This window comes from Salmo trutta, chromosome 3 (genome assembly GCF_901001165.1).
Source record: "Salmo trutta chromosome 3, fSalTru1.1, whole genome shotgun sequence".
Lineage (NCBI taxonomy): Eukaryota > Metazoa > Chordata > Actinopteri > Salmoniformes > Salmonidae > Salmo > Salmo trutta.
In genome coordinates this window covers 54,214,564-54,242,082 of record NC_042959.1, presented here as the reverse complement: position 1 = coordinate 54,242,082, position 27,519 = coordinate 54,214,564, and the positions used below count along the sequence as shown (strand labels likewise).

Below are 27,519 nucleotides of genomic sequence, written 5' to 3'. Positions count from 1 at the left end.
CTGCTACCTATGCCGCTGTGTATACAGTAAAACCAATAAGAGGCTGGTATCATGGGATTGAGGGAGAGAAATATGGCACATTGTTGTGCTGGGAAAGCGATGAGGGAGGAGATTGAGAGATGGGAGCCGGATAGACTCCTATTAAGTATTCAACTACAGGGCACAAAAGTTACAGCACATACAGCACCGTAGCTGAGATTTCCATTTGCCCCAGCCTGTGAATCATCCATACAGCTTTTGCGCCGTCACGGCCCAGTTATACTACAGGATTTGCAATTTTATCAGGGGCCAGAGGCCATGGCAGTATGGAACAGAATGTTCGGCTGTACTGTTACTGTCATGATGTGGCATCTGATAAGTTCAGGTTTAACACAGCGGAAATGTTTCAATAAGACCCCCACCTATAGCATTTGTGTTTCCATCTGCATGAAATTACAATAATGGCATCGAATGTTGATAATATGGTCACTATTTCAATGGAGCAGACCATTTATGCAGCCAACTTGGGTGTGCTGAATCAGGTATGCACTGTGCATGGTCTCTTCCACCTGGCAACCTTGTGATCAAATCATCCACCAGTTAAGCTGGTTGAGGCTGTTAACTGCTAAGATAACACGCAAGGAATGGGGGTGGGAATGTGGAAAGTAGCATTGAGCGCAGATGACAGGATCAGCGTGTGGTGTCGCACACTACCATTTCAGATATCATCTGAATGGACTGGGCTGCTTTCAGAAACTACAGTCCCTTTACACAGGTACTGCATGATGTAATATGGCTGAAATCAAAGCAAAAATCACATGAGTCATTTCCCCTTTAAAATAATTGCCTTAGACATCTGTGTGGAGAGATACTTCTTGGCACCAACAGCACATTGTTATCTCCCTCCATTTCCCAGCTTAGAAGAAGCAACAGACATCCTAGGTCGCTCCTGCACAGTTGTAGAGAGGCCATTAAATAAGACAGTAACACCTGGAATAAAGGGAGAGGCGGCGAGAGAGAGAAAGGGAGGAAATCCAGCTCTGGCAGGAAATGTGGTAGAGGATGCTTAATATCACACAAAATAAAATAACTACTTCTGGTTCACCACACACCTGTCACATTGTTGTAGAGAGTGGGGGAGGAGGGGCCATTTGTGGTTGGAATAGGTGAAGTAATCTTGTTGAAGAAGACGTTTCACCATGTATAGGAGGACCTGGCTGGCTAACGGCTCATTTCAGGCATTGATTCAGTAAACAATGTTAGCCTACATTTGGTTACAGTTCATGAATAATACATAAGATCCCTAATTAAAACGCGTTTGTCTTTGAGTTTCCTCGGTGTAACAACAGGTAGGCCTTGAAGAGCTGTAGCTTATGATGAGAATGGTTGGCAGAGCAGACAGAACTTCTGTGGTCAAACAAGTTGTTCTAAGATTATCATAGGCAGTCACAGGAGCATTAAGGGTTTGAAGTAATTAGGTGCAGCTACTACGAAAAAGTGTGCAAGCAATGCCGACTGGAGCTTCACTTACAGCGGAGGTAGTTAGTGATGGGTCTTTCGCGAACGAACGGCTCTTTTTGAACATATCTTAATATGGTAAACGTCGGGCGCCGACTCGAATCGCTTCAGAGAAAGCCTTTCGTTTGGCTCCCTGATTTGCATACTGGACAGCTTTTTGATTCTCTGAAGAGGGTGACTCCAGGTGGCAGAAACACATAGTGGGGAGAGTGCGTCAATCTGGTCCACGCTTCATTTTGTTACGGGCGACATAATAATTTGGCCAAATAAAAATGTATTTGAACGCGCATTTCACGATCTGACATAATGGTAGCCTACCTTTTGTGCTTTGTATTGTATATTTGCCATTTGTTTCATGGTTCTACGTAGATGTTAAGCATTTTAAACGAAGAGGCGTTTGGGAACCAAATGAGCCGGCTCTTTTACATGAACGGGGCCAATGATCCGGCTCACCGAAAATACTCGGAATGCCCATCACTAGTGGTAGTGTCGTTTCTCTCTCTGGTGACGTCCATTGATGTTTTCATTTGAATGGAGAGCGTTGTAACCGTGCCCCCTAGCGAATATTTCGAGAAAAGTAGATGAGCGCATGAAAACCTTATCAGTTGTCGGTCGAGCCTATTCAACACACAGGCAGAATAGGCTCGACCTACAACTGAATTAGTTAGTGCGCTCATCTACTGTTCTCTAAATATTCGCAAAGGGGCACCGTCACACTGCTTTACAACAGAACTAAAGTTTCGAAAATGAAGTGTTTATATTTGTATAATTAGCTTGCTTCTGCGCGCGGGATGCAGGAAGGCTGGTGGGGAGATCAGTCGGCCTTGGCCAAAAGTGGTATGGCTGGTGCACCATATTTGTGAATATTTGTAGTAGTTATTCAAACCAACCTGTTATCAATCCCAAAGGATTTGGTTTTTGGCTAACAACATAGCTGATATATACTCTCCCTCGCCTTCAGAGTTTATAGAACGGGCAAAACCATTGCCTCAATAAGCAGGGCTGCTCGTAACCAATTTACATTAACTGAGGGCTATAGAAACGTTTTAAAGACAAGCATACTATCACCATCAAGACAATGTTCACACTCACAGGGCTTTCTCAATCCAACCGTACATGCAACATGAGAGACACAATTGTCTCGCGGGTTCTGATAACGGGTGCGTTTAGCATAGCATTTACAATAGAGCACTCCACGAGCATCTGTAGCCTAGGCTACACCAATGCTCCAACACATTCATTTTTTATTTATTTTGATTAAAAAACGACTATTTTAATGAACAAATCAAACCCTGAAAATCCATTGAAGGGCTGCTCCAGACGTTGCCCATCCCTTTTAACCTAGGCTTAGAGAGCCTACTTATTTTTTAAATATATATATTTGTCACAATGCACTTCATATTCCACAGCCCTATATGTACAATTAAACAGTATATTGATTTATATAAAACATTTAGACTTATATCACAGGGGGGGCATGCCCCTCTTGAGAGATTCCCCACAATAAGCCCACACACTTTTCCTTTTGGCATTCATAACCAAGATCCAAACACAGACTTACAGTACACACACACATTGGCCTGCTATGTCTTCAGCGAGCTAGAAAGTCACCACTATTACCTTTTCTTTGGTACCTGCCAGAAACATGCCTTGGCGCTCTTATTTTAGGCCCTGCCACCCATTGACTTGATAGAGAAGTGTCTGAAGAGGGCCCGTGTCACGAGCAGGTGTTTGGCCAGTCAGAGCAGGGAGCAGCATTTTGGTGTTCGCTCCCGCAGTTGGACCAGCGAATTACATACCACTGAGGGACTGCAGGTAAGGGACCCATATTTCCACCCTCTTCTTCTGCTTTTTCTTTTGGAAAACTTTTGATTTACTATGGGGAAACATTTGTGTTAGCTGGCTAAATGGTGTGGAACATAGATTCCGGACAATTTTAGGTCCGAGGTGCCATAGACTAGAGGCAGTACTGTGCAGTGTAGTGTCTTATTTTAAAGATTAGTCTTTAAAGAATAATCTTGTGCTATTGTAAAAGTCTTCTGATCAACACTGACAAAAGAGTGTTGTGTAACAGTGTGCAGAGGTAGGGAGGTGTTTGAGGAGGTTACCTGACACCCAAACCTCAGGGTAAGGTGTAAAGTAACTCATTGTGCCTGTATATGTACACATGATTTGTGTCCATGTGAAAATGTATTTGTGATATAGGTGTGAGATTGATTTTCTCCTTTTTACTCATCGGTTAAATATTACATGTGAAGTGCAAGTACTGCACATGTACTAGTACTAGAGTAGAGCTGTGTGTAGAGCAAGATGTTAATCTTGCTCAGGATACCCTAAAGGGATGATTTATTGATTTTGGAAAATATTTGTGGCAGTGAATAATGAGGGGCTTCATAGTTTCTAACATCTAGTTCATCCTATATGCAAAATGACTCAGACTGCAGATGTTTTACACTTCTTCTTTCCTTACCATCCCTCAGTAAAGCAGTTAAACTTGGCAGAAATCTGGAGGTTCCCAACCCCCTTAAGATGTACGGCCTGTACTTGGAAGCAGTGAATGATTATATCAACGAGTCGTACGGAGAAGATGTATGGAGGCTGATAGAGGCCCGGGCAGAGATACCGCATCTCAAGTTTGTCCGCCATCAGATGTACAAGTACGGCCATATCCCATCTAACTGTCGGGGCTAACTACATCTCTGTACCCATCATATGCGTCATATTTACTTTATATTCTAACTTCACCAGGAAAGGAAGTCACTTGAGGTTTCACTTGAATCTCTTTCCTGATAGACTTGGCAAAAGCACAACAAGTTAACATAGACCATCAATCCATAACACACACACACACACAGACAACAGGTCAATGAATGCACTAACTGTAAGTCGCTCTGGATAAGAGCATCTGCTAAACGACTAAAATGTCAATGTAAATGTCACATCTAAGTATCTTCCTTCTTCCCCTGCAGTGACAACCTGATCCTGCGGCTGGCCAAGGCAGCAGGCGAGGTCCTGGGGAAGACCCATGATGAGCTCATGTATGCCTTCGGGGTTTACATGGTGAAGAGGATCGGGAACTACGGCTATGAGAGGATTCTCAAGGTGACCTAGTGCCTAGTGGCCCTCCTCAAGTGTCTTAGTTTTAATACTAGGCATAATTGGCCCTAATCAATGATCAATACACTGGTGTGTGTGTGTGTGTGTGTGTGTGTGTGTGTGTGTGTGTGTGTGTGTGTGTGTGTAATGTCATTATTAATCCCTTATCCATTCATCCAGGTGTTGGGGCGTAATGTGCGTGACTTCATCAATGAGCTGGACAACCTGCACGAGTACTTCCGCTTCTCCTTCCCCAAGGTGCAGCCTCCCAGCTTCTGTGTGGAGGAGGAGTGTGAGACCAGCCTCACCCTGCACTACCGCAGCACCCGCAAGGGCTTCACCCAGTTTGTCAAAGGTAGGTAGGGAGCACCACAGAGGACAAACATAGCAAACACTCTTTTTCTGAACGCACTATATTATATTTGGTAATACTATACATAGGATGCATGTCACACATCTCCAAACTGTAAAAATACTTGTTCTCTCTTCCCATACTGTAGGCCAGCTGTCTCAAGTGGGAAGGCAGTTCTACAATACAGACATTGAAGTTGAGATCCTGTCCAAAGAGGAGACTGAGAAGATGACCTATGTGGTATGTACTGTACTGTGGGCATCTACCTATCTGAAGCTACTTCTTTTCAACAATTGTATGTACACCCCAGCGCACGCGCAAGTAGCTCCTCCGACCTAGGAGTGCATCACTTTCCAAGTGCTACTGTTTGCACCATTGTGAAACAACTTTAGTTTCAGGCCCCATTGTCATGATACTCACAACCTTAAGATCCTCACAGCTGTGTTGCCGTGATGTCTCTTTGCCGCAGATCTACAAGATGAACTTTGACAACGCTGCCTTCAAGCACCGCATGCCCCAGCAGAAGACGGCCCCGGGGTACGAGAAGTTACCCATGAAGAGGGGCATCTTTTTCGATATGTTCCCCTTTAGTGTGATCTTCCGCCGGGACATGACCATGTACCGCATTGGGGACGGCCTAAAGGAGGTCTTCTCCGACCTGCAGGGCAAGAAGGTCAACGAAGAGTTCACCCTGGTGCGGCCCATGCTGGAGTTCAGCTGGGACAACGTGAGTACAGGAGGGGAGAGAGAGGGGGATGAGTGTTCTGTTACATTTGGTATGGTTTTTCCACTTACCTAGGCTATTGTTGCCAATCCAGAGAGTTTTTTTTCGTGATTATTTAGTAACATTCAACAACCCCCTTTAATGGTCCCAAACAGTGAAAATCATGTTTTTCATCACATTGGATGATATTTGGATGAAATCAGTTCAAGGTAGGGTAACCCAAGTATGAAGAATGGCTGTCGCTGGCACATTGATAATGTTTGATCATAAAGTTACTGGTCCCCTCCCCCTTGTCAAACGCTTGGATTCAGTCACGCATTACCAAGGATTTACTTCATGCTTCCTCCAACGTCACATAAAAGCCAGAAATGTAATACACCAATGGTAGCGTCTTATCATCTTAAATAATTTAAATATGTACCGCCTTAAAACCATAATTGCATGTGTTCCTACGCCTTGCTTTGGCTTTGTTTACAAACCGTAGGCAAGCTACTAGTTCTTTGGCTCAAGCAGAACGTACGACCAAATAATATATATTTTTTAAATATACTGGTAGCCTTTCATCTGTGGTGTGACTGTTAAGCTAGGAAGCTACTTAACAGCATGCCGGAAAAAAGCACATTGTGACTGGATGCCATAGTGTAAATTTAACGTTACACTATTTTCTGAAGAAAGAAGACATCCGACAGCAGTGTCTCATTTTTATTTTGGGTGGACAGGCTGACCCGAAAATTACAATTATGTCACGGGTGTGCAGTGCACATTTTGAGCGAAGTTGCTTTATCAATTGGGGAGAATATTCGATTAGTATTAGCTTCCTGGCAAGACCAAAGACGGATGCAATACCATCAGTGACAGTGGAACAGTGGGTCTTGCAAGCGCTGACCATAATGTAAGTATCATTATGATTTTCACTTTATCTCCTTTTGGTCTTTTCACTATCATCAAGCTGTAATGATAGACATTTTAGAAAATTCAACATCTATTTTGTCTGCACAGCTTCCCAGGAAACCACCACAGCAGGAATGCTGTGATACAAAATCTACTTTCCAAAGGCAAAGAAGGGGGGGATATGCTGTGAAACATGTAAAGACAGACCCAACATACTGTAAGCCATTTTATTAATTTCCAGTGGTGGAAAAAGTACCCAATTGTCATACTTGAGTAAAAGTAAAGATATGTTAATAGAAAATTACTCAAGTAAAAGTGAAAGTCACCCAGTAAAATACTACTTGACTAAACGTCTAAAAGTATTTCGTTAGAAATATACTTACGTATCAAAAGTAAATATAATTGCTAAAATATTGAAGTATCAAAAGTAAAAGTATAAATCATTTAAAATGACTTATTAAGCAAACCAGACGGCACAGTTTTCTTTAGATTTTATTTACTGATAGCTAGGGACACACTCCAACACTTCAGACATAATTTTCAAATGAAGCATTTGTGTTTAGTGAGTCCGCCAGATCAGAGGCAGTAGAGATGACCAGGGATGTTCTCTTGATAAGTTTGTGAATTGGACCATTGTCCTGTCCTTCTAAGCATTCAAATGTAAAGACAACTTTTGGGTGTAAGGGAAAATGTATGGAGTAAAAAGTACATGATTTTCTTTAGGAATGTAGTGTTGTAAAAATGTTCACAAATATAAATAGTGTAAGTACAGATAAACCAAAAAACAAATTAAGTACTACTGTTCATTTCAAATCTGCACCAAATGAGCATTTCAGGCACACAAAAATTCGAAATAAAAACATTGAAACGTTTCACAAAAAAGTGCACAACCAAATATTGCATATTTCAAATTGAGTACTTCAAAAACACCAGAAAACACATTGTAAAATGAATAGATCACTACATCAACAAATTGATAGCATCATAACTCGGAACAGTAAATAAAGGAAAATAAATTCAATACCCATTTAACAAACATTTCCCTTTTCAAAAACATTACAGGCTACGTAGACAGATTCCTGGATCTCCTCTTCAACAAGGTCACGCTTGATCCAGCATGTTACAGTATGTGGGGAAGCTGTGTGAGCTGTCCATCCCAGGACCCCTGTTTGCCCAGTGTGAGAGTTCTGACAAGGAGGAGGCAATAGTGTCCCGCTTCAATCTTGGGGGTGACTGAAGCCAAGTGGGTGACTGAAGTCTGCTTGATTGAAGCGGGGTACATGGGTCCCCCTCCCCTCCCCATCAATCTCTGTGGTTGGTTGCATTACCTAAAGCCTAAGTAATTAACTTTTACATGATATCACATTTTGTTAATTTCTATGTTTTTTTCTAGCATTTGGATGGGAGATTAGTGTTACAAATTGTACGAATCAATGGGGTCCTGGACACTAGGGTGGCTGGGTGCCTATATTAGGCTTATGGCTCTAATTATTTTTTTAATGTCAAATGATGTCTCACCATTATTTCTCACCATTATTTCCCATGAGTGTTCATGTTGATCAATATTTTGGGCTATGCTGTCCTATTGTAAATGATCAAATAAATGTCTGATCAATACATACAATTCTGAACATATTGTTATTTATAATGCAAGCATTTCACTACACCCTCAAAAACATCTGCTAAATATGTGTATGTGACCAATAAAATGTTATTTGATTTAATGCAGAGGCACCAATAAATTGTCCAGTACACTTATTGTATGCTGTTTGTATATTCTCTTAAGTGTAAGCTTCTAAGATCACTCAGGCTTTACTATTCTTGTGAAGAAGTTTATCAGTGAGCTGTATTCTGTAATTAGTTATAAAACAATAGAAATGCAATTGTGTGTTGCTGCTGTTTGTCTGATATCCAACAGTTCTGTTGACTATGAGAGCATTTTGCAGAGAAAATGGGTTGAGCCTACAATTTAGGCTAGGAATGACATGTGGCCCATTGTTTACCTGGTCATCAATGACATGTGGCCCATTGTTTACCTTGTTACAAAGACCACAAGACCATTTTAAAGAGCTGCCAGTCAAGGCGAGCTCATGAATATAAGCTCCCTGCCCACTCAGCCTGTTCTTTCAGGCTTCCTGATAGTTAGAAATGAGAGAAAAGGTAACATTTCTTCAATTCTGAGCATTTTAATAGTGTACAGATATTATGGGTGATGTTTTTGTCATTCAAAGGCTATTTTTACTTGGGAAATAGGATACCTGTGTGGGACCTTTAAGCATCACCATGTCTGCATGTATCAGGGCCAGTCTCAGAATAAAGAATCTCAGAGTAAGAGTGCTGATATAGGATCAAAATTGCCTTCATAATCACAATAAATAAGGTTACATGGACAGTGTGGACCTGATCCTAGATCGGCACTCCTACTCTGAGACGCTTTGTGAATACGGGCCCTGGATTTGACTGAAGTCATCTGTTTCCATGCTTCCCCTCAGATCTACACCCACCTTAACAATGTGTTTGAGCTACTGTCCAAAGCTGTGGTGGAGAGCAAGCAGAAGGTGAATGTCCCTAAACTGAGCAAGGAAAAGGAAGATGAGGGAAAAGAGGAGAGCGAGAAACCCAAGAGAGAGGAAGAGAGAGGTACAGAGAAGTCAAGGGTCCGCCCGTCGCCACAGTCAACCGACAGGAGAGGGGAGTACTTTGTCCCTAACAATCTGAAGCACATGTCTAATGTTTAAGTGATTTTGATTAATTTAGGTCCAATGCAGCTGTTTTATCTCAATATCAAATTGTTTCTGGGTAACAATTAAGTAAGTTACTGTGATTGTTTCAACTAAAATTATCAAAAAGAAAGAAAAATAGCTTCTTAGTAAAGAGCAATTTCTTAAACAAGAATTTTGCTAGGACTGTCTGGGAGTGGGGAGGGGAAAACTAGCTATTATTTGCAGAGAGGTTTGGAACTCTCATTCTTATTGGTCTATTCACTTAACCTACTGCCTGGTGATGTCAACAGGCAGGCCAAAACTCCATCCCACCAAAAAGGCTGACATTTCAAGCAGTCCTTTCAAACAGCTCTTACACTAAAAGGGTATTATAATCATTTTCATAATTTCACAGTATTATTCCAACCTCATAGTGTGGAAATATATATAAAACACAGGAAAATCTCATTTTTGACTGCACTGGGCTTTGAAAGTCTTCCAATATGTGTAACAATAAATCATCTTTCTGTCAGTGCTGTTATAAGCATGAGTGAAATGCATAAAACAAATGTCACTCACTCAGCCACCCATTCTCCCTCCCTAACTCAGTCATTCCCTCCCTCCGTCATTCATTCCCTCCTTTCCTCTGGCCCATTAGATGTGAAGTCTGTGGAGGAGATGAAGGGGGACCAGGAGTTCAGCAGTGCTCTGACTCAGTACAACAGCTCAGCCAACTCAGGGGGAGAGGACATCGAGCTGCTCGCCTTCCAGACTGTCACCGGTGAGAACACCTTCTTCCTCGCCCTCCACACTTCTTATTATCTATCTTCCCACCTGTCCAGCTCACCAAAATAAGCTTACATGCTACATAGCTTTGTTCTCCTAAATTTGAAAGGCGTACAGAAATCAAACACAAGGCCTGAATCAAAACAGTCAGTGATTGCCCTGTCTATTTTGAATAACTAGAGTGTAAATGGTCTTGGAATTGTTGGTGACAATTCTACATTTCAAACCAATGTTTCCAAGTTCTATGTCTGTGGATGACCCCACCCTGCTTATCGTCATCCCCAGGGAAGTGCAGTGAAACCATCTTCGAGGATATGAGGGAACCTCCCAAGAAGCCCCTCCACCTGAAGGGTCAAATGAAGTACGTCCCCCAGTGGGACTCGCTCATCTTCCTCAGTACGCCCATGTAAGACCACCCACAGCATCCTTACAGTACCTAGTCATTATCTGACTATAAAGGCAATATGTAATCCAATTCAAAACTTGCCTTGAGGCTACAGCTATGTGATGCCACGGTCAGACGCATTTACAAAGCAACCAAAAAAGGAGAATCCAAAGCTTCGATAGTATAAAAACAAACAAAAAGGTATTTTACAAACACAGATCCTTTCATCGACTATAGTCCATCCAGGCCTACCTGAGCCATAACACCAAACCACAAATTAGGTATAGGGAAGGGGAACATGGGAAGAAGGGGGTGTGCCCAGGTAAGGCTCCATTTGGCAAATTTGACCATAATTCTATCCTTCTGGTTCATGCTTACAAGCAAAAACTAAAGCAGGAAGTACCAGTGACTCGCTTAATATGGAAGTGGTCAGATGGCGCGGATGCTACACTACAGGACTGTTTTGCTAGCACAGACTGGAATATGTTCTGGGATGCATCCAATGGCATTGAGGAGTACACCACATCAGTCACTGGCTTCATCAATAAGTGCATTGACGACGTCGTCCCCACAGTGACTGTACATACATATCCCAAGCAGAAGCCATGGATTACAGGCAAAATCCGCATCAAGCTAAAGACTAGAGTTACCGCTTTCAAGGAGTGGGACACAAATCCGGACGCTTATAAGAAATCCCGCTATGCCCTCAGACGAACCATCAAACAGGCAAAGTGTCAATACAGGACTAAGATTGAATCCTACTACACTGGCTCTGACGCTTGTCGGATGTGGCAGGGCTTGAAAACTATTACGGACTACAAAGGGAAAACCATCTGCGAGCTGCCCAGTGACATGTTTGCTTTGAGGCAAATCAACACTGAAGCATGCATAGAGCACCAGCTGTACCGGACGACTGTGTGATAACACTCGCCGTAGCCGATGTGAGCAAGACCCTTTAAACAGGTCAACATTCACAAAGCCGTGGGGCCAGATGGATTGCCAGGACGTGTACTCTCAAAGCATGCGCAGACCAACTGTCAAGTGTCTTCACTGACATTTTCAACCTCTCCCTGACAGAGTCTGTAATACTTACATGTTTCAAGCAGACCACAATAGTCCCTGTGCCCAAGGAAGCGCAGGTAACCTGCCTAAATGATTACCGCCCCGTAGCACTCACGTTGGTAGCCATGAAGTGCTTTAAAAGGCTCGTCATGGCTCACATCAACAGCATCATTCCGGATACCCTAGACCCTCAATGTGAGCAAGACAAAGGAGCTGATTGTGAACTACAGGAAAAGGCGGGCCGAACAGGCCCCCATTAACATCGATGTGGCTGTAGTGGAGTGGGTCGAGAGTTTCAAGTTCCTTGGTGTCCACATCACCAATGAACCTTCATGGTCCAAACACACGAAGACAGTAGTGAAGAGGGCACGACAACACCTTTTCCCCCTCAGGAGATTTGGCATGGGTCCCCAGATCCTCAAAAAGTTCTACAGCTGCACCATCGAGAGCATCCTGACCGGTTGCTTCACCGCCTGGTATGGCAACTGCTCGGCATCTGACCTTAAGGCGCTACAGAGGGTAGTGCGTACGGCCCAGTACATCACTGGGGCAAAGCTTCCTGCCATCCAGGACCTATATACTAGGCGGTGTCAGAGGAAAGCCCAAAATTTTTCATAAGACTCCAGTCACCCAAGTCATAGACTGTTCTCTCTGGTACCGCACGGCAAGCGGTGCCGGAGCGCCAAGTAGTTCGCTACCGCATGGGAAGCGATGCCGGAGCAGCAACTCTAGCTTCTACCCCCAAGCCATAAGACAGCTGAACAATTAATCAAATGGCCACCCGGTCTATTTACATTGACCCCCTCCACCTCCATTTGTTTTTACACTGCTGCTACTCACTGTCTATTATCTATGCATATTTACTTTACCCCTACCTACATGTACAAATTACCTCAACTAATGCGGAACCCCTGCATACCGGTACCTTGTTATTGTTTCTTTGTGTTACTTTTTATTATTTTATACTTTAGTTTATTTGGTAAATATTTTCTTAACTCTTTATTGAACTGCATTGTTGGTTAAGGGCTTGTAAGTAAGCATTTTACTGTAAGCATTTCATTGTTATATTCGGCGCATGTGACAAATAAAGTTTGATTTGATTGCTTTCAAATACCCATGATTACCATAATAGAAAACCCAAAACATGATTTCTGTAAGGACAGACGCTGCACCCGGACCCGACGTCACCAACAAAAACAAAAAACTCCCTGATGCTTCAAATTGTGTTGTCAGCATTCTGTAAGGAAAGACGCCGCGAGATGAGAAGCAAGTACAGGGACTGAATATTTAATAAATAACCGACATGAAACAAAACACTGAAAACTTCTGGACAAGGGAAACATAACGACATTAATGCTGACTCGGGAAAGAAACTGAGGAAGTGACAGATATAGGGGAGGTAATTAATAACGTGATGAATCCAGGTGAGTCCAATGAAGCGCTGATGCGAGTAACGATGGTGACAGGTGTGCGTAATGATAAGCCCCCTGGCGACCTCGAGCACCAGAGAGGGGGAGCGGGGGCAGACTTGAAAGATTTCAATGAATCAATGTTTTACGATTCTAATAAGACAAACCATAAATGTTCATAATGAGACTGAACGTAAGGGAATTTGGCTCCAACACTTACTTTAGATAGTCCTTACCTTATGGTGTGTCTGTGTATATTAGCATATGAAAATAATAAAAACAATGATATGCTATATTTATAATATTACTATATGCCTATAAATATGTTCAGTATGCTTAATATATTTTTGGTCCCATGTTTCATGAGCTGAAATAAAAGATTCCAGAAATGTTCAATACGCACAAAAAGCTTATTTCTCTCCAATTTTGTGCAGAAATTTGTTTACATCCCTGTTAGTGAGCATTTCTCCTTTGCCAAGGTAATCCATCCACCTGACAGGTCTGGTATATCAAGAAGCTGATTAAACAGCATGATCATTACACAGGTGCACCTTGTGCTGGGAACAATAAAAGGCCACTCTAAAATGTGCAGTTTTGTCACACAACACAATGGCACAGATGTCTTAAGTTTTGAGCGAGCTTGCAATTGGCATGATGACTGCAGAAATATCCACCAGAGCTGTTGCCAGATAATTTAATGTTAATTTCTCTACCATAAGCCACCTCCAACGTAATTTTAGAGAATTTGTCAGTACATCCAATCGGCCTCACAACCACAAACCACGTGTAACCACGCCAGCACAGGAGCTCCACATCTGGCTTCATCACCTGCGGGATCATCTGAGACCAGCCACCCAGACAGCTGATAAAGCTGAGGAGTATTGCTGTCTGAAATAAAGCCTTTTTTTTGTGGGGAAAAACTCATTCTGATTGGCTGGGCCTGGCTTCCAATTGGGTGGGCATATGAACTGTAACTCAGTAAAATCGCTGAAATCGTTGAAATTGTTGCATGTTGCGTTTATCTGCTTCCCTCTACCTTTCCAATCCCTTCTTATCTCCCTTTCTGCCACTCACTCCATTCTTGCTGTCTCTCTCATTCCTCTTCCTCCTTTTTATTCCTCTTCCAGTATAGAGACAGTGGAGGACATGATTAAAATGGGCGTCTATGTGAACGATCTGAACCTACACGACTCCAGCCGAGAGCTCATCTTAGCCGGAACACAGCAGTCGGCTGAACTTCAGCTGGCTCTTGACCAGGTAAGTCATACACATTTCATATATACCACATACCACCCTTTAGAATAGGAATAGCACACAACCGTACTTTGGTACATTGTTAACATTATCAGATAACTCCTCTACTAACTGGGCCAAGTTTTCCTCATCTAAGAATGCAAGACATACTACTATACCCACACACAGTCCTGCTCATAGGCAGCTTCATTTTCAAAGTTACAAATAAAGACATATGCAGTGTATAGTTCACTCTGAAAGGGAGAGGCAAAGACCATCTCAAGGGCGGGGCTGGATTTGAAGAAGGATGAGGAGTTAGTTGACTGACAGCTCTCTCTCTCTGGTGGCTCCTCCCACTCCAGGAGCAGCAGAAGTACGCCCAGCTCCAGGAGATCATCAAGAAGCTGGACGAGGAGAAGAAGAGAGGAGACTCCCTCCTCTACGCCATGATCCCCAAAGCTGTGGCTGACCGGCTCAGGAAGGGTATCACGGCCCTGGAGACATGCCAGGTACTAACCCACAGTCATAAATGTACAGATACATATACAGATATACAGGGTGCATCCAAAATGGCACCCCATTCCCTATATATTGCACTATATAGGGCCCAGGCTCTGGTCAAAAGTAATGCACTATATAGGCAATAGGGTGCCATTTCAGACACAGCCATAGAATTTGTAGAGGAAACTATCCTCCATGTTGGCTCAGAACATTCAATGACAATAAGGCTCAATTGGATTCCAACTAGCCACCTCATTTCTATCAAGCCAGAAGAAACACCACAGTAAAATGCCAAGCATTTAAGTGTGCTGGTATTTCCTTTCCGTTTCCCAGGTGTTCCCGGACGTGACCATCCTATTCAGCGACGTGGTGAAGTTCAACGAGATCTGCATCCACATCACGCCCATGCAGGTGGTGGACATGCTCAACGAGATCTACATCGTCTTCGACACGCTCAGCGAGAAGCACAACGTCTACAAGGTGAATGACTGGGACAATACAAAACAAGGGCCTCTGTGGGAACAATATGCCTGAATACTCAACCAAGGTTGGCTGGACCAAAAAGGAGAACACAGACTATTATCATGCATTGAGTGGCTGTAGCAATGTTTTACAGAGTGGAATATTTAGTTTGTTTCATTGGTAGGATATCATTTATACAGTAATGCTTCTAAACATACTACTTGACTCTTATTTCCCTGGGTTCAGGTGGAGACCATCCGAGATGCCTACATGGTGGTAGCAGGCGTGCCCAATAAAACAACCTTCCATGCCCACCACATATGTGACATGGCCCTGGACATGCTGAGCTCCATCGACCACCTCAAAGACCCCTCCACTGGAGACAACATCCAGATCAGAGTCGGTGAGCAGAGACCATTGAAATACAATCTAGTCACTTTATTTTTATGGCACAGACAGTGTAGACAGGAGTGGGCCTTACCATAGAAATATAATTACTACATGTTACCTGATTACAAAAAAACTTTACCTGTAATACTTTACTAGCAAAAATATTGTAATCAGATTACAGATACTTTTAAAACTAGATGATTACTTTTAAATTCATAAAGGACGATTGCGGAACAAAATACATTATGGCACCTTTCTGTTTTCTCAATGACATTCGATTCAGCATTGAAAAAAGGTGAAAGTTTAAGTTTGTTCCACCTGAGCGAGTCTGACCACAAGTCAGAGACCACTATGATAACACACTAAAATATGTTTGATGGATCCTTTTTGTCTTCCTTTAATGCCTCTTAGGGGGAAAGTAATTCAAAAGTAACCAGATTACATTACTGAGTTTGGGTAATCCAAACGTTACATTACTGATTACTATTTTTGTCCTGTAACTGTAACGGATTACATTAATATAGTAAACTACCCAACCCTGCACATGACAGACATAAAGCATACACATACTGTACTGTACGGTGTGTCTTTATAATCCGGTCAAAAGGAAGTCAAAGGCTTGATATTGTCTAGCCATGCCCTGACTGTGCTCCTCAGTTAATGCTGCCAGATTTATGCTCCTTAAGGCACCCTGAATCTAGAGCCACTGATCCAGGTTCAGTAAAGCAGTTTAACTTCATTGTGTGTTGTTTCCCTTCAGGGATCCACTCAGGGATGGTGGTGGCTGGGGTGGTGGGGCTGAAGATGCCTCGCTACTGTCTGTTTGGAGACACCGTCAACACTGCCTCCCGCATGGAGAGCAATGGGGTGGTGAGTGCTGACATTAGAACATAACCTCACTATAGGGTAAATCCATTTGAATTCAATCACTTTTTGACAGCATTCCTTTTGATTTAAACAAAAGGTTCCATACATGTTCTATTTCTTTGATTGACACCCACTCTGTATTCAAGAGCATGTTGTGTCTCAACCAATGGCGGTCACAACCAATGTTCCCTCAAAAGAATGTAGGCACTGAGCAAATTTCAGGTCTGCTGAGCACAAACCTGAACGTTGTGAAAATTCTTTGCAACTTCCGGCGCGCATTTACTGTGAACACTGATGCTGTACCCGGTTTAAGTTAGTTTTAACAGTGGTCAAGTAGGCTACTGTGGCTATTTGATCATAATGTAGACCTACCACTGGCCTACCATCAAAAACAGAGAAAATGCATCCCATAAAATGTTTACATGGAAATAGCTGTTCTATCATTCAGTCTACAGTAGGAGCCAATGTGTGGTGTTCAAAGTAGGCCTACATTCCATGAGACTTTTGAAGAAAACATGCAGGGTTTGACATTAACCTGTTTATCCACTTGACCTTCAGACAAGGAGGTGACTGAAAATGATGTGTTGTTTGATGCAAGAAACCACTTTACAAAATAAAACCCCAAATTATTCCCAAACCATTATTACAGAGTCAGACAAATTATGCTACCCTCTGCCTATTGACTACATAGCTTATTCATGCCTAATCTCAAAATACAAAACTGCCCCTTTAAAACAAAAAATATTTACCTGACTCGCTTTTCATTGATGTCTTGAAATGCACACGTTTTGTGCTCTTGTAGGAAGCAATCACTCCCCCATTGCTGACAACAAATGATCTATAATTGGGCTAATAACTTACTAACTAACAAAGGATATGAACAAATGTACAAATGTGCACACATTGCTACATGTAGCTCTTGCTTTGATCTCAAAACAAGCGCATCTACTTATGACCGCTCATGCTGTAAAAACAGTCCAGTTCAAAGGGAATGGCACAGATCCATATATAGCAATGGTCTATTTGCATATTGGCCTACAGCTGCTCTGATTGGTTATGGCGCACTGGTCTGTGTAGAGTAAGGGCCTGAGTTGTGCCTGTCATTGCAATAGAAACCTACTCCGATGTGGTCTGCCTACAACAAAATCTCTTGCATAATTAGTTTTGCATACTAAGTCTTGCATACTTAGTTTTGTTTCGGTATATTGCCTTGAATGTGGCTAATATTGCGTTAATTCAATCACAATTCCCACAGTAAAGGGAAATGTTGATAGTGTTAACTAATGGGGAAAACTCTGGAAAGTTGAGTGAAGGTCAATCTCTTGCTTCTCTATGCAGGCTGATATTTCTTCTGAGTGGCAGTCCCGGGGAGCTGCGTGCCCACGCACAGCTTAGAGGGAACATTGGTCACAACACAAAAACCTCTGATGATGTCAAATAGGGTCTAAGCTACAATGTATGTGAATATTTTTTTTAAATCTGAGTTTCCGCATTTTTTGATAATTGACGTTTAAGGTTAAAAAATTACATACTTAAAAAAATAAGAAATTATCAAATTGTTTGACAACCCTGTTTGTAAGCTTTTAAATTATACCAATTATCAATCGTTTATATTTTCCAGTGATGAAGACATGGATGTCTCATGGTATGGTGGGGTATGCAAAATAGGTTAACTTTGAGAAACTTTATCTCTTGAAAGTTTTGGCATTCAGGTCCAAAGGTCACGTTCTGAGCACTTCTACAATGGACACATTTTTATGGAAGGATTTGTTCAAATGAAAAGGGGTGCTGTCAAAAAGTGATAGAATTCAAATGGATTTACCCAATAGACGCAATCAATTAGCACTGTATAGCAAATCATTTATTTTGTAAGTAGGTTAATGCGGCATTAAGTGAGCTGAATAGTTGCACTATATCAGCCATCAACCTCTGTGTGTCTGTATGTACAGGGCATGCAGATCCACATAAGCCAGACCACCAAAGACCACTTGGAACATGAGCCCTACATAATTGAGGAGAGGGGAAAGATTTTTGTGAAGGTATGTGTACAATGTTCCATCATGGCACCACACTAAATCCATTTTTTAAATCTATCTATTAAAATGTATTTTCATCTCTTCAGGAGTTTTATCAAAGTTCAAAAGTCCTGAAATAGTCATTTGTGGCCCATCCATTGGCTGAGTTATGACAGGTATTGAACATAAGGATCATGAACACGGTACTATTTCTGCCTAAATTCTGTCCATTCACAGGGTAAAGGCTACATGAAGACATATTGGCTGAAGGGGAAGAAGGACCTGTCGTTTAAGACTCCAGCAGAGCTCCGCTACAGCAGTGAACAGAAGGACTCAGAGGACAGGAGCTCCAATGGGTAAGTGGAGCAGGGGAGGAGGCAACACCAATCTCTTCTGTAGGGATATACTACAAGATGCCCTATATCATATGACTGCGAACTGTTCATTGAATTTCACTACTGTATAGTTAGTAAGGTTCCAACATCAGCCTGTTTGTGGAGCGAAGGGCTTGCATAAGAAAAACACACCTGCTACTTATTTGCTTTGCTTTTGTACATACTGTATGTGGTCATTTTTTTATACGTTCCAACACACAGGTCCACCTGCACCAACACCAAGCGCTCCACTTCCAACCTGAACATTCCCAACGAGGAGCAGGCAGAGGGCAAGCCCACCCCCACAGAGTTGCCTGCAGAGCCCTTACCTTCACTAGAAGGCGCCCCCGAGGACCCCACAGACCCCACCGAGCCCCAGGAGAAGAAAGTAAAAAAGAACACTAAGAACAACAACAAAGGGGGCGTGGCCAAGCCTGAAGCTCCTCCCCAGCAGGTCAATGTGGTGCAGGAGAGTGCAGTGCTTCCTGCTGCTGCCCAGGAGACCCCCAAGGCCCCCCCGGCCACCGCCGCCCCAGTGCTCAACAACAAGAAGAACAGCTTCAGGCAGCACACCAAGCTGCCCACCCACCTTCCCATGCGCAGCACTTCCTGCTGCCTGCTGTGAGAGGAGAGGCTAAAATAATGTGACTGGCCTGCATCTTATTGACAGTCCTATGAAGGCAACCCTGAAACTGACCCTAACCTTGAACCTCAACCAATTAGAAAATTCAACATGGTTTCGCTGTTCAGTCACATCCCTTTAGTTTTTCCCTACTGTGAGATGGACCAGGCCAGAGTTCAAGACCTCTCAGATCATGGGCCAGCCTTCATGTTCAATATATTGTATGACGCCCTGGTGTTTATCCTATGTTTTTCCTTAGGCAGGACCTGAGGGTCCCCACAGCAACATTCAGGGCAGCCCACACATAATGTAATATATTAATCCATTTATTCAAGGTGGAGTAACAGAGGTAGACAGAGCGGAACCACCTAAGTAATAATAGTGGAAACATTGATGCCCCTAAAATTAACAAATGTGACATTGCTGAAAAGGGGAAAAAAAAGTTTATCTTCCAACAAATATATACCGATACACATGTCTTGATGACGTGTTAAACAGTGGGCCTTTTTTGGTAATACAAGCACTTGGCTAATGTCATGGATTTCTGCATGTTGTTGAAAGGAAACAGGTCAATAAATGTACAGTTCATGTACTATTTATTAAGTTATTACTGTCGGTGAAAACACCTTTTCTAATTACAGGATCACAATGGATTGGTATACAGAGTTAGTTGAGATGTCCAGAGATGGTTGTATTTTATTTGCATAAACTAGTTCTGAGAAGTCTGACACAAGTTACAGTTCTGATACTGTATTTAATGATGGAATAATATTGACTTTAATAATCATTTATATAATAGCGCTTTTCCTAATGCTGTAAGTGCTTTACTTTTCTGTTTTGTATTTATAATTTGTTGCACGTTTACTGTATGTTAGCACTTCTTTGTCCATAAAAACTGTACAGACAAACACGTCATGTGTTCATTTCCTTCTTGATATCTTTAAATGTTTTTCTTGACAAGAAACACACCAAAAAATTGTGATTCGCTCACAATGTCAGAGGGACAGATGAAGGCAAAGAAAAAAGGGAAGCTATAGCTCTGTAAAACTGGGGATAGAACATTTCTCTCTATAACACGCTCATCAGTCATCAGTACACGTGATGGGGAAAAGGCTAGTCGCAGTTAGCTACAGACATAAGATTAAATCAATGACTTTCTCTGAACTGACACACTCGTATCTAGATTTTACCTGGCACCGTATCAGATAACACAGCTAGCGGAGATTGTGTGTGCTCAAAGAACAGCTAAGCACCAGTCAGAAAATACTAAATGTCCAAAATGTGGAATGAAAAGACAGTAAAGCAAACAGAATTTAGGCCTACACTGAGCTCAATGTCCAAATAGAAATCCCCATCATGACAATTATTTAATATACTTATTCTAGATTAAGAATTTCTTCACTAAGGTGGGAGGCCCAATGTCCTTGATCTTTTAACTAAGGAGGTAACACATTATACATAAGCTGTGCTCAAAGAAAAGGTACAGTGCCTTCAGAAAGTATTCATACCCCTTGACTTATTCCATATTTTGTAGTGGTAGCCTGAATTCGAAATGGATTCAAAAATATATAAACTCAGCAAAAAAAAGAGACGTCCTCTCACTGTCAAATGCGTTTATTTTCAGCAAACTTAACATGTGTAAATATTTGTATGAACATAACAAGATTCAACAACTGAGACATAAACTGAACAAGTTCCACAGACATGTGACTAACATAAATGGAATAATGTGTCCCTGAACAAAGGGGGGGGGGGGGGGGGGGGGGTCAAAATCAAAAGTAACAGTCAATGCAGCTGGTGGCCACATCAGATACTAAGTACTGCAGTGCATCTCCTCATGGACTGCACCAGATTTGCCAGTTGTTGCTGTGAGATTTTACCCCACTCTTCCACTAAGGCACCTGCAAGTTCCCGGACATTTCTGTGGGGAATAGCCCTCACCCTCACCCTCCGATCCTACAGGTCCCAGACATGCTCAACGGGATTGAGATCCGGGCTCTTCGCTGGCCATGGCAGGACACTGACATTCCTGCCTTGCAGGAAATCACGCACAGAACGGGCAGTATGGCTGGTGGCATTGTCATGCTGGAGGGTCATGTCAGGATGAGCCTGCAGGAAGGGTACCACACCAGGGAGGAGGATGTTTTCCCTGTAACGCACAGCGTTCAGATTGCCTTCAATGACAACAAGCTCAGTCCGATGATGCTGTGACACACCGCACCAGACCATGACGGACCCTCCACCTCCAAATCGATCCTGCTCCAGAGTACAGGTCTCGGTGTAACGCTCATTCCTTCGACGATAAACGCGAATCCGACCATCACCCCTGGTGAGACAAAACCGTGATTTGTCGGTGAAGAGCACTTTTTGCCAGCAATATCTGGTCCAGCGACAGTTGGTTTGTGCCCATAGGCAACGTTGTTACCGGTGATGTCTGGTGAGGACCTGCCTTACAACAGGCCTACAAGCCCTCAGTCCAGCCTCTCTCAGCCTATTGCGGACAGTCAGAGCACTGATGGAGGGATTGTGCTTTCCTGGTGTAACTCGGTCAGTTGTTGTTGCCATCCTGTACCTGTCCCGCAGGTGTGATGTTCGGATGTATCGATCCTGTGCAGGTGTTCTTACACGTGGTCTGCCACTGCGAGGACGATCAGCTGTCCGTCCTGTCTCCCTGTAGCGCTGTCTTAGGCGTCTCACAGTACGGACATTGCAATTTATTGCCCTGGCCACATCTGCAGTCCTCATGCCTCCTTGCAGCATGCCTAAGGCACGTTCACGCAGATGAGCAGGCACCCTGGGCATCTTTCTTTTGGTGTTTTTCAGTCAGTAGAAAGGCCTCTTTAGTGTCCTAAGTTTTCATAACTGTGACGTTAATTGCCTACCGTCTGTAAACTGTTAGTGTCTTAATGACCGTTCCACAGGTGCATGTTCATGAACTGTTTGTGGTTCATTGAACCTGCATGGGAAACATTGTTTAAACCCTTTACAATGAAGATGTGTGAAGTTATTTGAATTTTTACGAATTATCTTTGAAAGACAGGGTCATGAAAAAGAAGGCCAGCATATCCTGGAGTAGCCTCTTCAATGTTGACGTTGAGACTGGTGTTGTGCGCGTTCTATTTAATGAAGCTGCCAGTTGAGGACTTGTGAGGCGTCTGTTTCTCAAACTATACACTCTAATGTGCTTGTCCTCTTTCTCAGTTGTGCACCGGGGCCTCCCACTCCTCTTTCTATTCTGGTTAGAGCCAGTTTGCGCTGTTCTGTGAAGGGAGTAGTACACAGCATTGTACGAGGAACTCTGCCTAGAAGGCCAGCATCTCAGAGTCGCCTCTTCACTGTTGATGTTGAGACTGGTGTTTTGCGGGTACTATTTAATGAAGCTGCCAGTTGAGGACTTGTGAGGCCTCTGTTTCTCAAACTAGACACTCTAATTTGCTTGTCCTCTTGCTCAATTGTGCACTGGGGCCTCCCACTCCTCTTTCTATTCTGGTTAGAACCAGTTCGCGCTGTTCTGTGATGGGAGTAGTATTCAGCGTTGTATGAGATCTTTAGTTTCTTGGCAATTGCTCGAGTGGAATAGCCTTAATTTCTCAGAACAAGAATAGACTGAAGAGTTCAGAAGAAAGTTCTTTGTTTCTGGCCATTTTGAGCCTGTAATCGAACCCACAAATGCTGACCATAATTATATCCTCCTGATTCCTGCTTACAAGCAAAATCTAAAGCAGGACGTACCAATGACTATCTCAATATGGAAGTGGTCAGATGACACGGATGCTACACTACAGGACTGTTTTGCTAGTGTAACCGATGTGAAATGGCTAGTTAGTTAGCGGTGGTGCGCGCTAATAGCGTTTCAATCAGTGACGTCACTCGCTCTGAGACTTGAAGTAGGGTTTCCCCTTGCGTTGCAAGGGCCGTGGCTTTTGTGGCACGATGGGTAACGTTGCTTCGTGGGGTGTCAGTTGTTGATGTGTGCAAGGGTCCCTGGTTCGAGCCCGGGTTGGGGCGAAGAGAGGGACGGAACCTACACTGTTACATTGATGCTGTTGACCCGGATCATTGGTTGCTGCGGAAAAGGAGGAGGTCAAAGGGGGGGTGAGTGTAACCGATGTGAAATGGCTAGTTAGTTAGCGGTGGTGCGCGCTAATAGCGTTTCAATCAGTGACGTCACTCGCTCTGAGACTTGAAGTAGGGTTTCCCCTTGCGTCGCAAGGGCCGCGGCTTTTGTGGCACGATGGGTAACGCTGCTTTGTGGGGTGTCAGTTGTTGATGTGTGCAAGGGTCCCTGGTCCGAGCCCGATTTGGGGCGAAGAGAGGGACGGAACCTACACTGTTACACTAGCACAGACTGGAATATGTTCTGGGATTCATCAAATGGCATTGAGGAATACACCACCTCAGTCATCGGCTTCATGAATAAGCGCATCGATGACGTTATCCCAACAGTGACCGTACGTACATATCCCAACCAGAAGCCATGGATTACAGGCAACATCCGCATTGAGCTAAAGGCTAGAGCTGCCGCTTTCAAGGAGCGGGAGACTAATCCGGACGCTTATAAGAAATCTCTCTATGCCCTCAGATGAACCATTAAACAAGCAAAGCGTCAATACAGGATTAACCTGTTGGGGCTAGGGGGCAGTATTTTCACGGCCGGATAAAAAAACGTACCCGATTTAAACTGGTTACTACTCTTGCCCAGAAATGAGAATATGCATATAATTAGTAGATTTGCATAGAAACCACGCTAGAGTTTCTAAAACTGTTTGAATGGTGTCTGTGAGTATAACATAACTCATATGGCAGGCCAAAACCTGAGAAGATTCCATACAGGAAGTGCCCTGTCTGACAATTTGTTGTCCTTCTGTTGAATCTCTATCGAAAATACAGCATCTGTGCTGTAACGTGACACTTTCTAAGGCTTCCGTTGGCTCTCTAAAGCCGCCAGAAAGTGGAATGGGGTGTCTGCTGTCTCTAGGCAAAGTACAGCAGCAAAGTTTGTAAGTGGTCAGCCTGGGGACAGTGAGACTGAGATGTGCGATCACGAGATTTTTTTATTTCAGTCTTTGAATGAATACAACGTTGCCCGGTTGGAATATTATCGCTATTTTACAAGAAAAATAGCACAAAAATTGATTTTAAACAGCGTTTGACATGCTTCTAAGTACGGTAATGGAATATTTGAATTTTTTTGTCACGAAATGCGCTTGCGCGTTACCCTTCGGATAGTGACCTGAACGCACAAACAAAACGGAGGTATTTGGATATAACTATGGATTATTTGGAACCAAAACAACATTTGTTGTTGAAGTAGAAGTCCTGGGATTGCATTCTGACGAAGAACAGCAAAGGTCATCCAATTTTTCTAATAGTAATTCTGAGTTTAGTGAGCCCCAAACTTGGTGGGTGTCAAATTAGCTAGCCTGTGATGGCCGAGCTATGTACTCAGAATATTGCAAAATGTGCTTTCGCCGAAAAGCTATTTTAAAATCTGACATAGCGTTTGCATAAAGGAGTTCTGTATCTATAATTCTTAAAATAATTGTTATGTATTTTGTCAACGTTTATCATGAGTAATTTAGTAAATTCACCGGAAGTTTTCGGTGGGTATGCTAGTTCTGAACATCACATGCTAATGTAAAAGGCTGGTTTTTGATATAAATATGAACTTGATTGAACAAAACATGCATGTATTGTTTAACATCATGTCCTAGGAGTGTCATCTGATGAAGATCATCAAAGGTTAGTGCTGCATTTAGCTGTGGTTTTGGTTTTTGTGACATATATGCTTGCTTTGAAAATGGCTGTGTGATTATTTTTGGCAGGGTACTCTCCTGACATAATCTAATGTTTTGCTTTCGCTGTAAAGCCTTTTTGAAATCGGACAATGTGGTTAGATTAACGAGAGTCTTGTCTTTAAAATGGTGTAAAATAGTCATATGTTTGAGAAATTGAAGTTATAGCATTTTTGAGGTATTTGTATTTTGCGCCACACGATTCCACTGGCTGTTGACTAGGGTGGGACGCAAACGTCCCACCTAGCCTATAGAAGTTATGATTGAATCCTACTACACTGGCTCTGACGCTCGTTGGATGTGGCAGGGCTTGAAAACTATTACCGACTACAAAGGGAAACCCATCTGCGAGCTGCCCAGTGACGCAAGCCTACCAGACGAGCTAAATGCCTTTTATGCTCGCTCCAAGGAAAGGAACACTGAAGCATGCACAAGAGCACCAGCTGTTCTGGACGACTGTGTGATAACGCTCTCAGTAGCCGATGTGAGCAAGACCTTTAAAACAGGTCAACATTCACAAAGCCGCTCAGCCAGATGGATTACCAGGACGTGTACTCAAAGCATGCACAGACCAACTGTCAAGTGTCTTCACTGACATTTTCAACCTCTCCCTGACCGAGTCTGTAACACCTACATGTTTCAAGCAGACCACCATAGTCCCTGTGCCCAAGAAAGCGAAGGTAACCTGCCTAAATGATTATCGCCCCGTGGCACTCACATCGGTAGCCATGAAGTGCTTTGAAAGGCTGGTCATGGCTCACATCAAAAGCATCCTCCCGGACACCCTAGACCCACTCCAATTCACATACCGCCCCAACAGATCCACAGATGACGCAATCTCAATCGCACTCCACACTGCCTTTTCTCACCCGGACAAAAGGAACACCTATGTGAGAATGATGTTCAATGACTACAGCTCAGCGTTCAACACCATAGTGCCCACGAAGCTCATCACTAAGCTAAGGACTCTGGGAATAAAAACATCCCTTTGCAACTGGATCCTAGACTTCCTGACGAGCCGCCCCCAGGGGGTAAGAGTAGGCAACAACACGTCTGCCACGCTGATCCTTAACACTGGGGCCCCTCAGGGGTGTGTACTTAGTCCACTCCTGTATTCCCTGTATTCCCTGTTCATGCGTGGCCAAACACGACTCCAACACCATCATTAAGTTTGCTGACGACACAATGACCTATAGGGAGGAGGTCAGAGAACTGGCAGTGTGGTGCCAGGACAACAACCTCTCCCTCTATGTGAGCAAGACAAAGGAGCTGATCGTGGACTACAGGAAAAGGCGGGCCGAACAGGCCCCCATTAACATCGACATGTTGGTACTGGAGCGGGTCAAGAGTTTCAAGTTCCTTGGTGTCCACTTCACCAACGAACTATCATGGTCCAAACATACCAAGACAGTCGTGAAGAGGGCACAACAAAACCTTTTCCCCCTCAGGAGACTGAAAAGACTTGGCATGGGTCCCCAGATCCTCAAAAGGTTCTACAGCTGCACCATCAAGAGCATCCTGACCGGTTGCATCATCGCCTGGTATGGCAACTGCTCGGCATCTGACCGTAAGGCGCTACAGAGGGTAGTGCGAACGGCCCAGTACATCACTGGGACCAAGCTTCCTGCCATCCAGGACCTATATAAAAGGCGCTGTCAGAGGAAAGCCCATAAAATTGTCAGGGACTCCGGTCACCCAAGTTATAGACTGTTATCTCTGCTAACGTACGGCAAGAGGTACCAGAGCGCCAAGTCTAGGACCAAAAGGCTCATCAACAGCTTCTACCCCCAAGCCATAAGACTGCTGAACAATTCATAAAATCACCACCGGACAATTTACATTGACCCCCCCCCTTGGTAAATATTTTCTTCTTCTTGAACTGCACTCTTGGTTAAGGGCTTGTAAGTTAGCATTTCACGGTAAAGTTTACACTTGTTGTATTCGGTGCATGTGACAAATAAAGTTTGATTTGATTTGATACTCCAGATACTCAACTAGTCTAAAGAAGGCCCGTTTTATTGCTTCTTTAATCAGAACAGCAGTTTTCTAACATAATTGCAAAAGGGTTTTTTAATGCTCAATTAGCTTTTTAAAATGATAACTTGGATTAGCTAACACAACGTGCCATTGGAACACAGGAGTGATGGTTGCTGATATTGGGCCTCTGTACACCTATGTAGATATTCCATAAAAAAATCTGCTGTTTCCAGCTACAATAATCATTTACAACATTAACAATGTCTACACTGTATTTCTGATCAATTTGATGTTATTTTAATAGACACATTTTTTTGCTTTTCTTTCAAAAACAAGGACATTTCTAAGTGACCCCAAACTTTTGATCGGTAGTGTATGT

The 27,519-nt window shown here is 43.1% G+C and overlaps 1 protein-coding gene across 1 annotated transcript; it reads left to right on the top strand.

Moving 5' to 3' along the window:
• Window positions 1-2,283: 2,283 nt before the first annotated feature.
• Window positions 2,284-20,278, top strand: LOC115179042 (soluble guanylate cyclase 88E-like). The gene is made up of 18 exons (XM_029740376.1): window positions 2,284-2,334; window positions 3,166-3,312; window positions 3,978-4,154; window positions 4,467-4,599; window positions 4,774-4,948; window positions 5,094-5,185; window positions 5,415-5,672; window positions 9,053-9,251; window positions 9,921-10,043; window positions 10,334-10,454; window positions 14,032-14,161; window positions 14,500-14,646; window positions 14,972-15,118; window positions 15,347-15,503; window positions 16,251-16,360; window positions 18,307-18,396; window positions 18,610-18,728; window positions 18,969-20,278. The coding sequence occupies exons 3-18, from the start codon at window positions 4,027-4,029 to the stop codon at window positions 19,369-19,371; spliced, it is 2,532 nt and encodes an 843-aa protein (XP_029596236.1). The 5' UTR covers window positions 2,284-2,334; window positions 3,166-3,312; window positions 3,978-4,026; the 3' UTR covers window positions 19,372-20,278.
• The last annotated feature ends 7,241 nt before the right edge of the window (window positions 20,279-27,519 follow it).

Bases quoted from the DNA above. Each gene is read 5' to 3' on its own strand.
- LOC115179042 (XM_029740376.1), top strand. From the start codon at position 4,027: ATGTACGGCCTGTACTTGGAAGCAGTGAATGATTATATCAACGAGTCG. The intron at 5,186-5,414 runs GTATGTACTGTA...TCTTTGCCGCAG, and splicing joins CTGAGAAGATGACCTATGTG to ATCTACAAGATGAACTTTGA. The intron at 14,162-14,499 runs GTAAGTCATACA...CTCCCACTCCAG, and splicing joins TTCAGCTGGCTCTTGACCAG to GAGCAGCAGAAGTACGCCCA.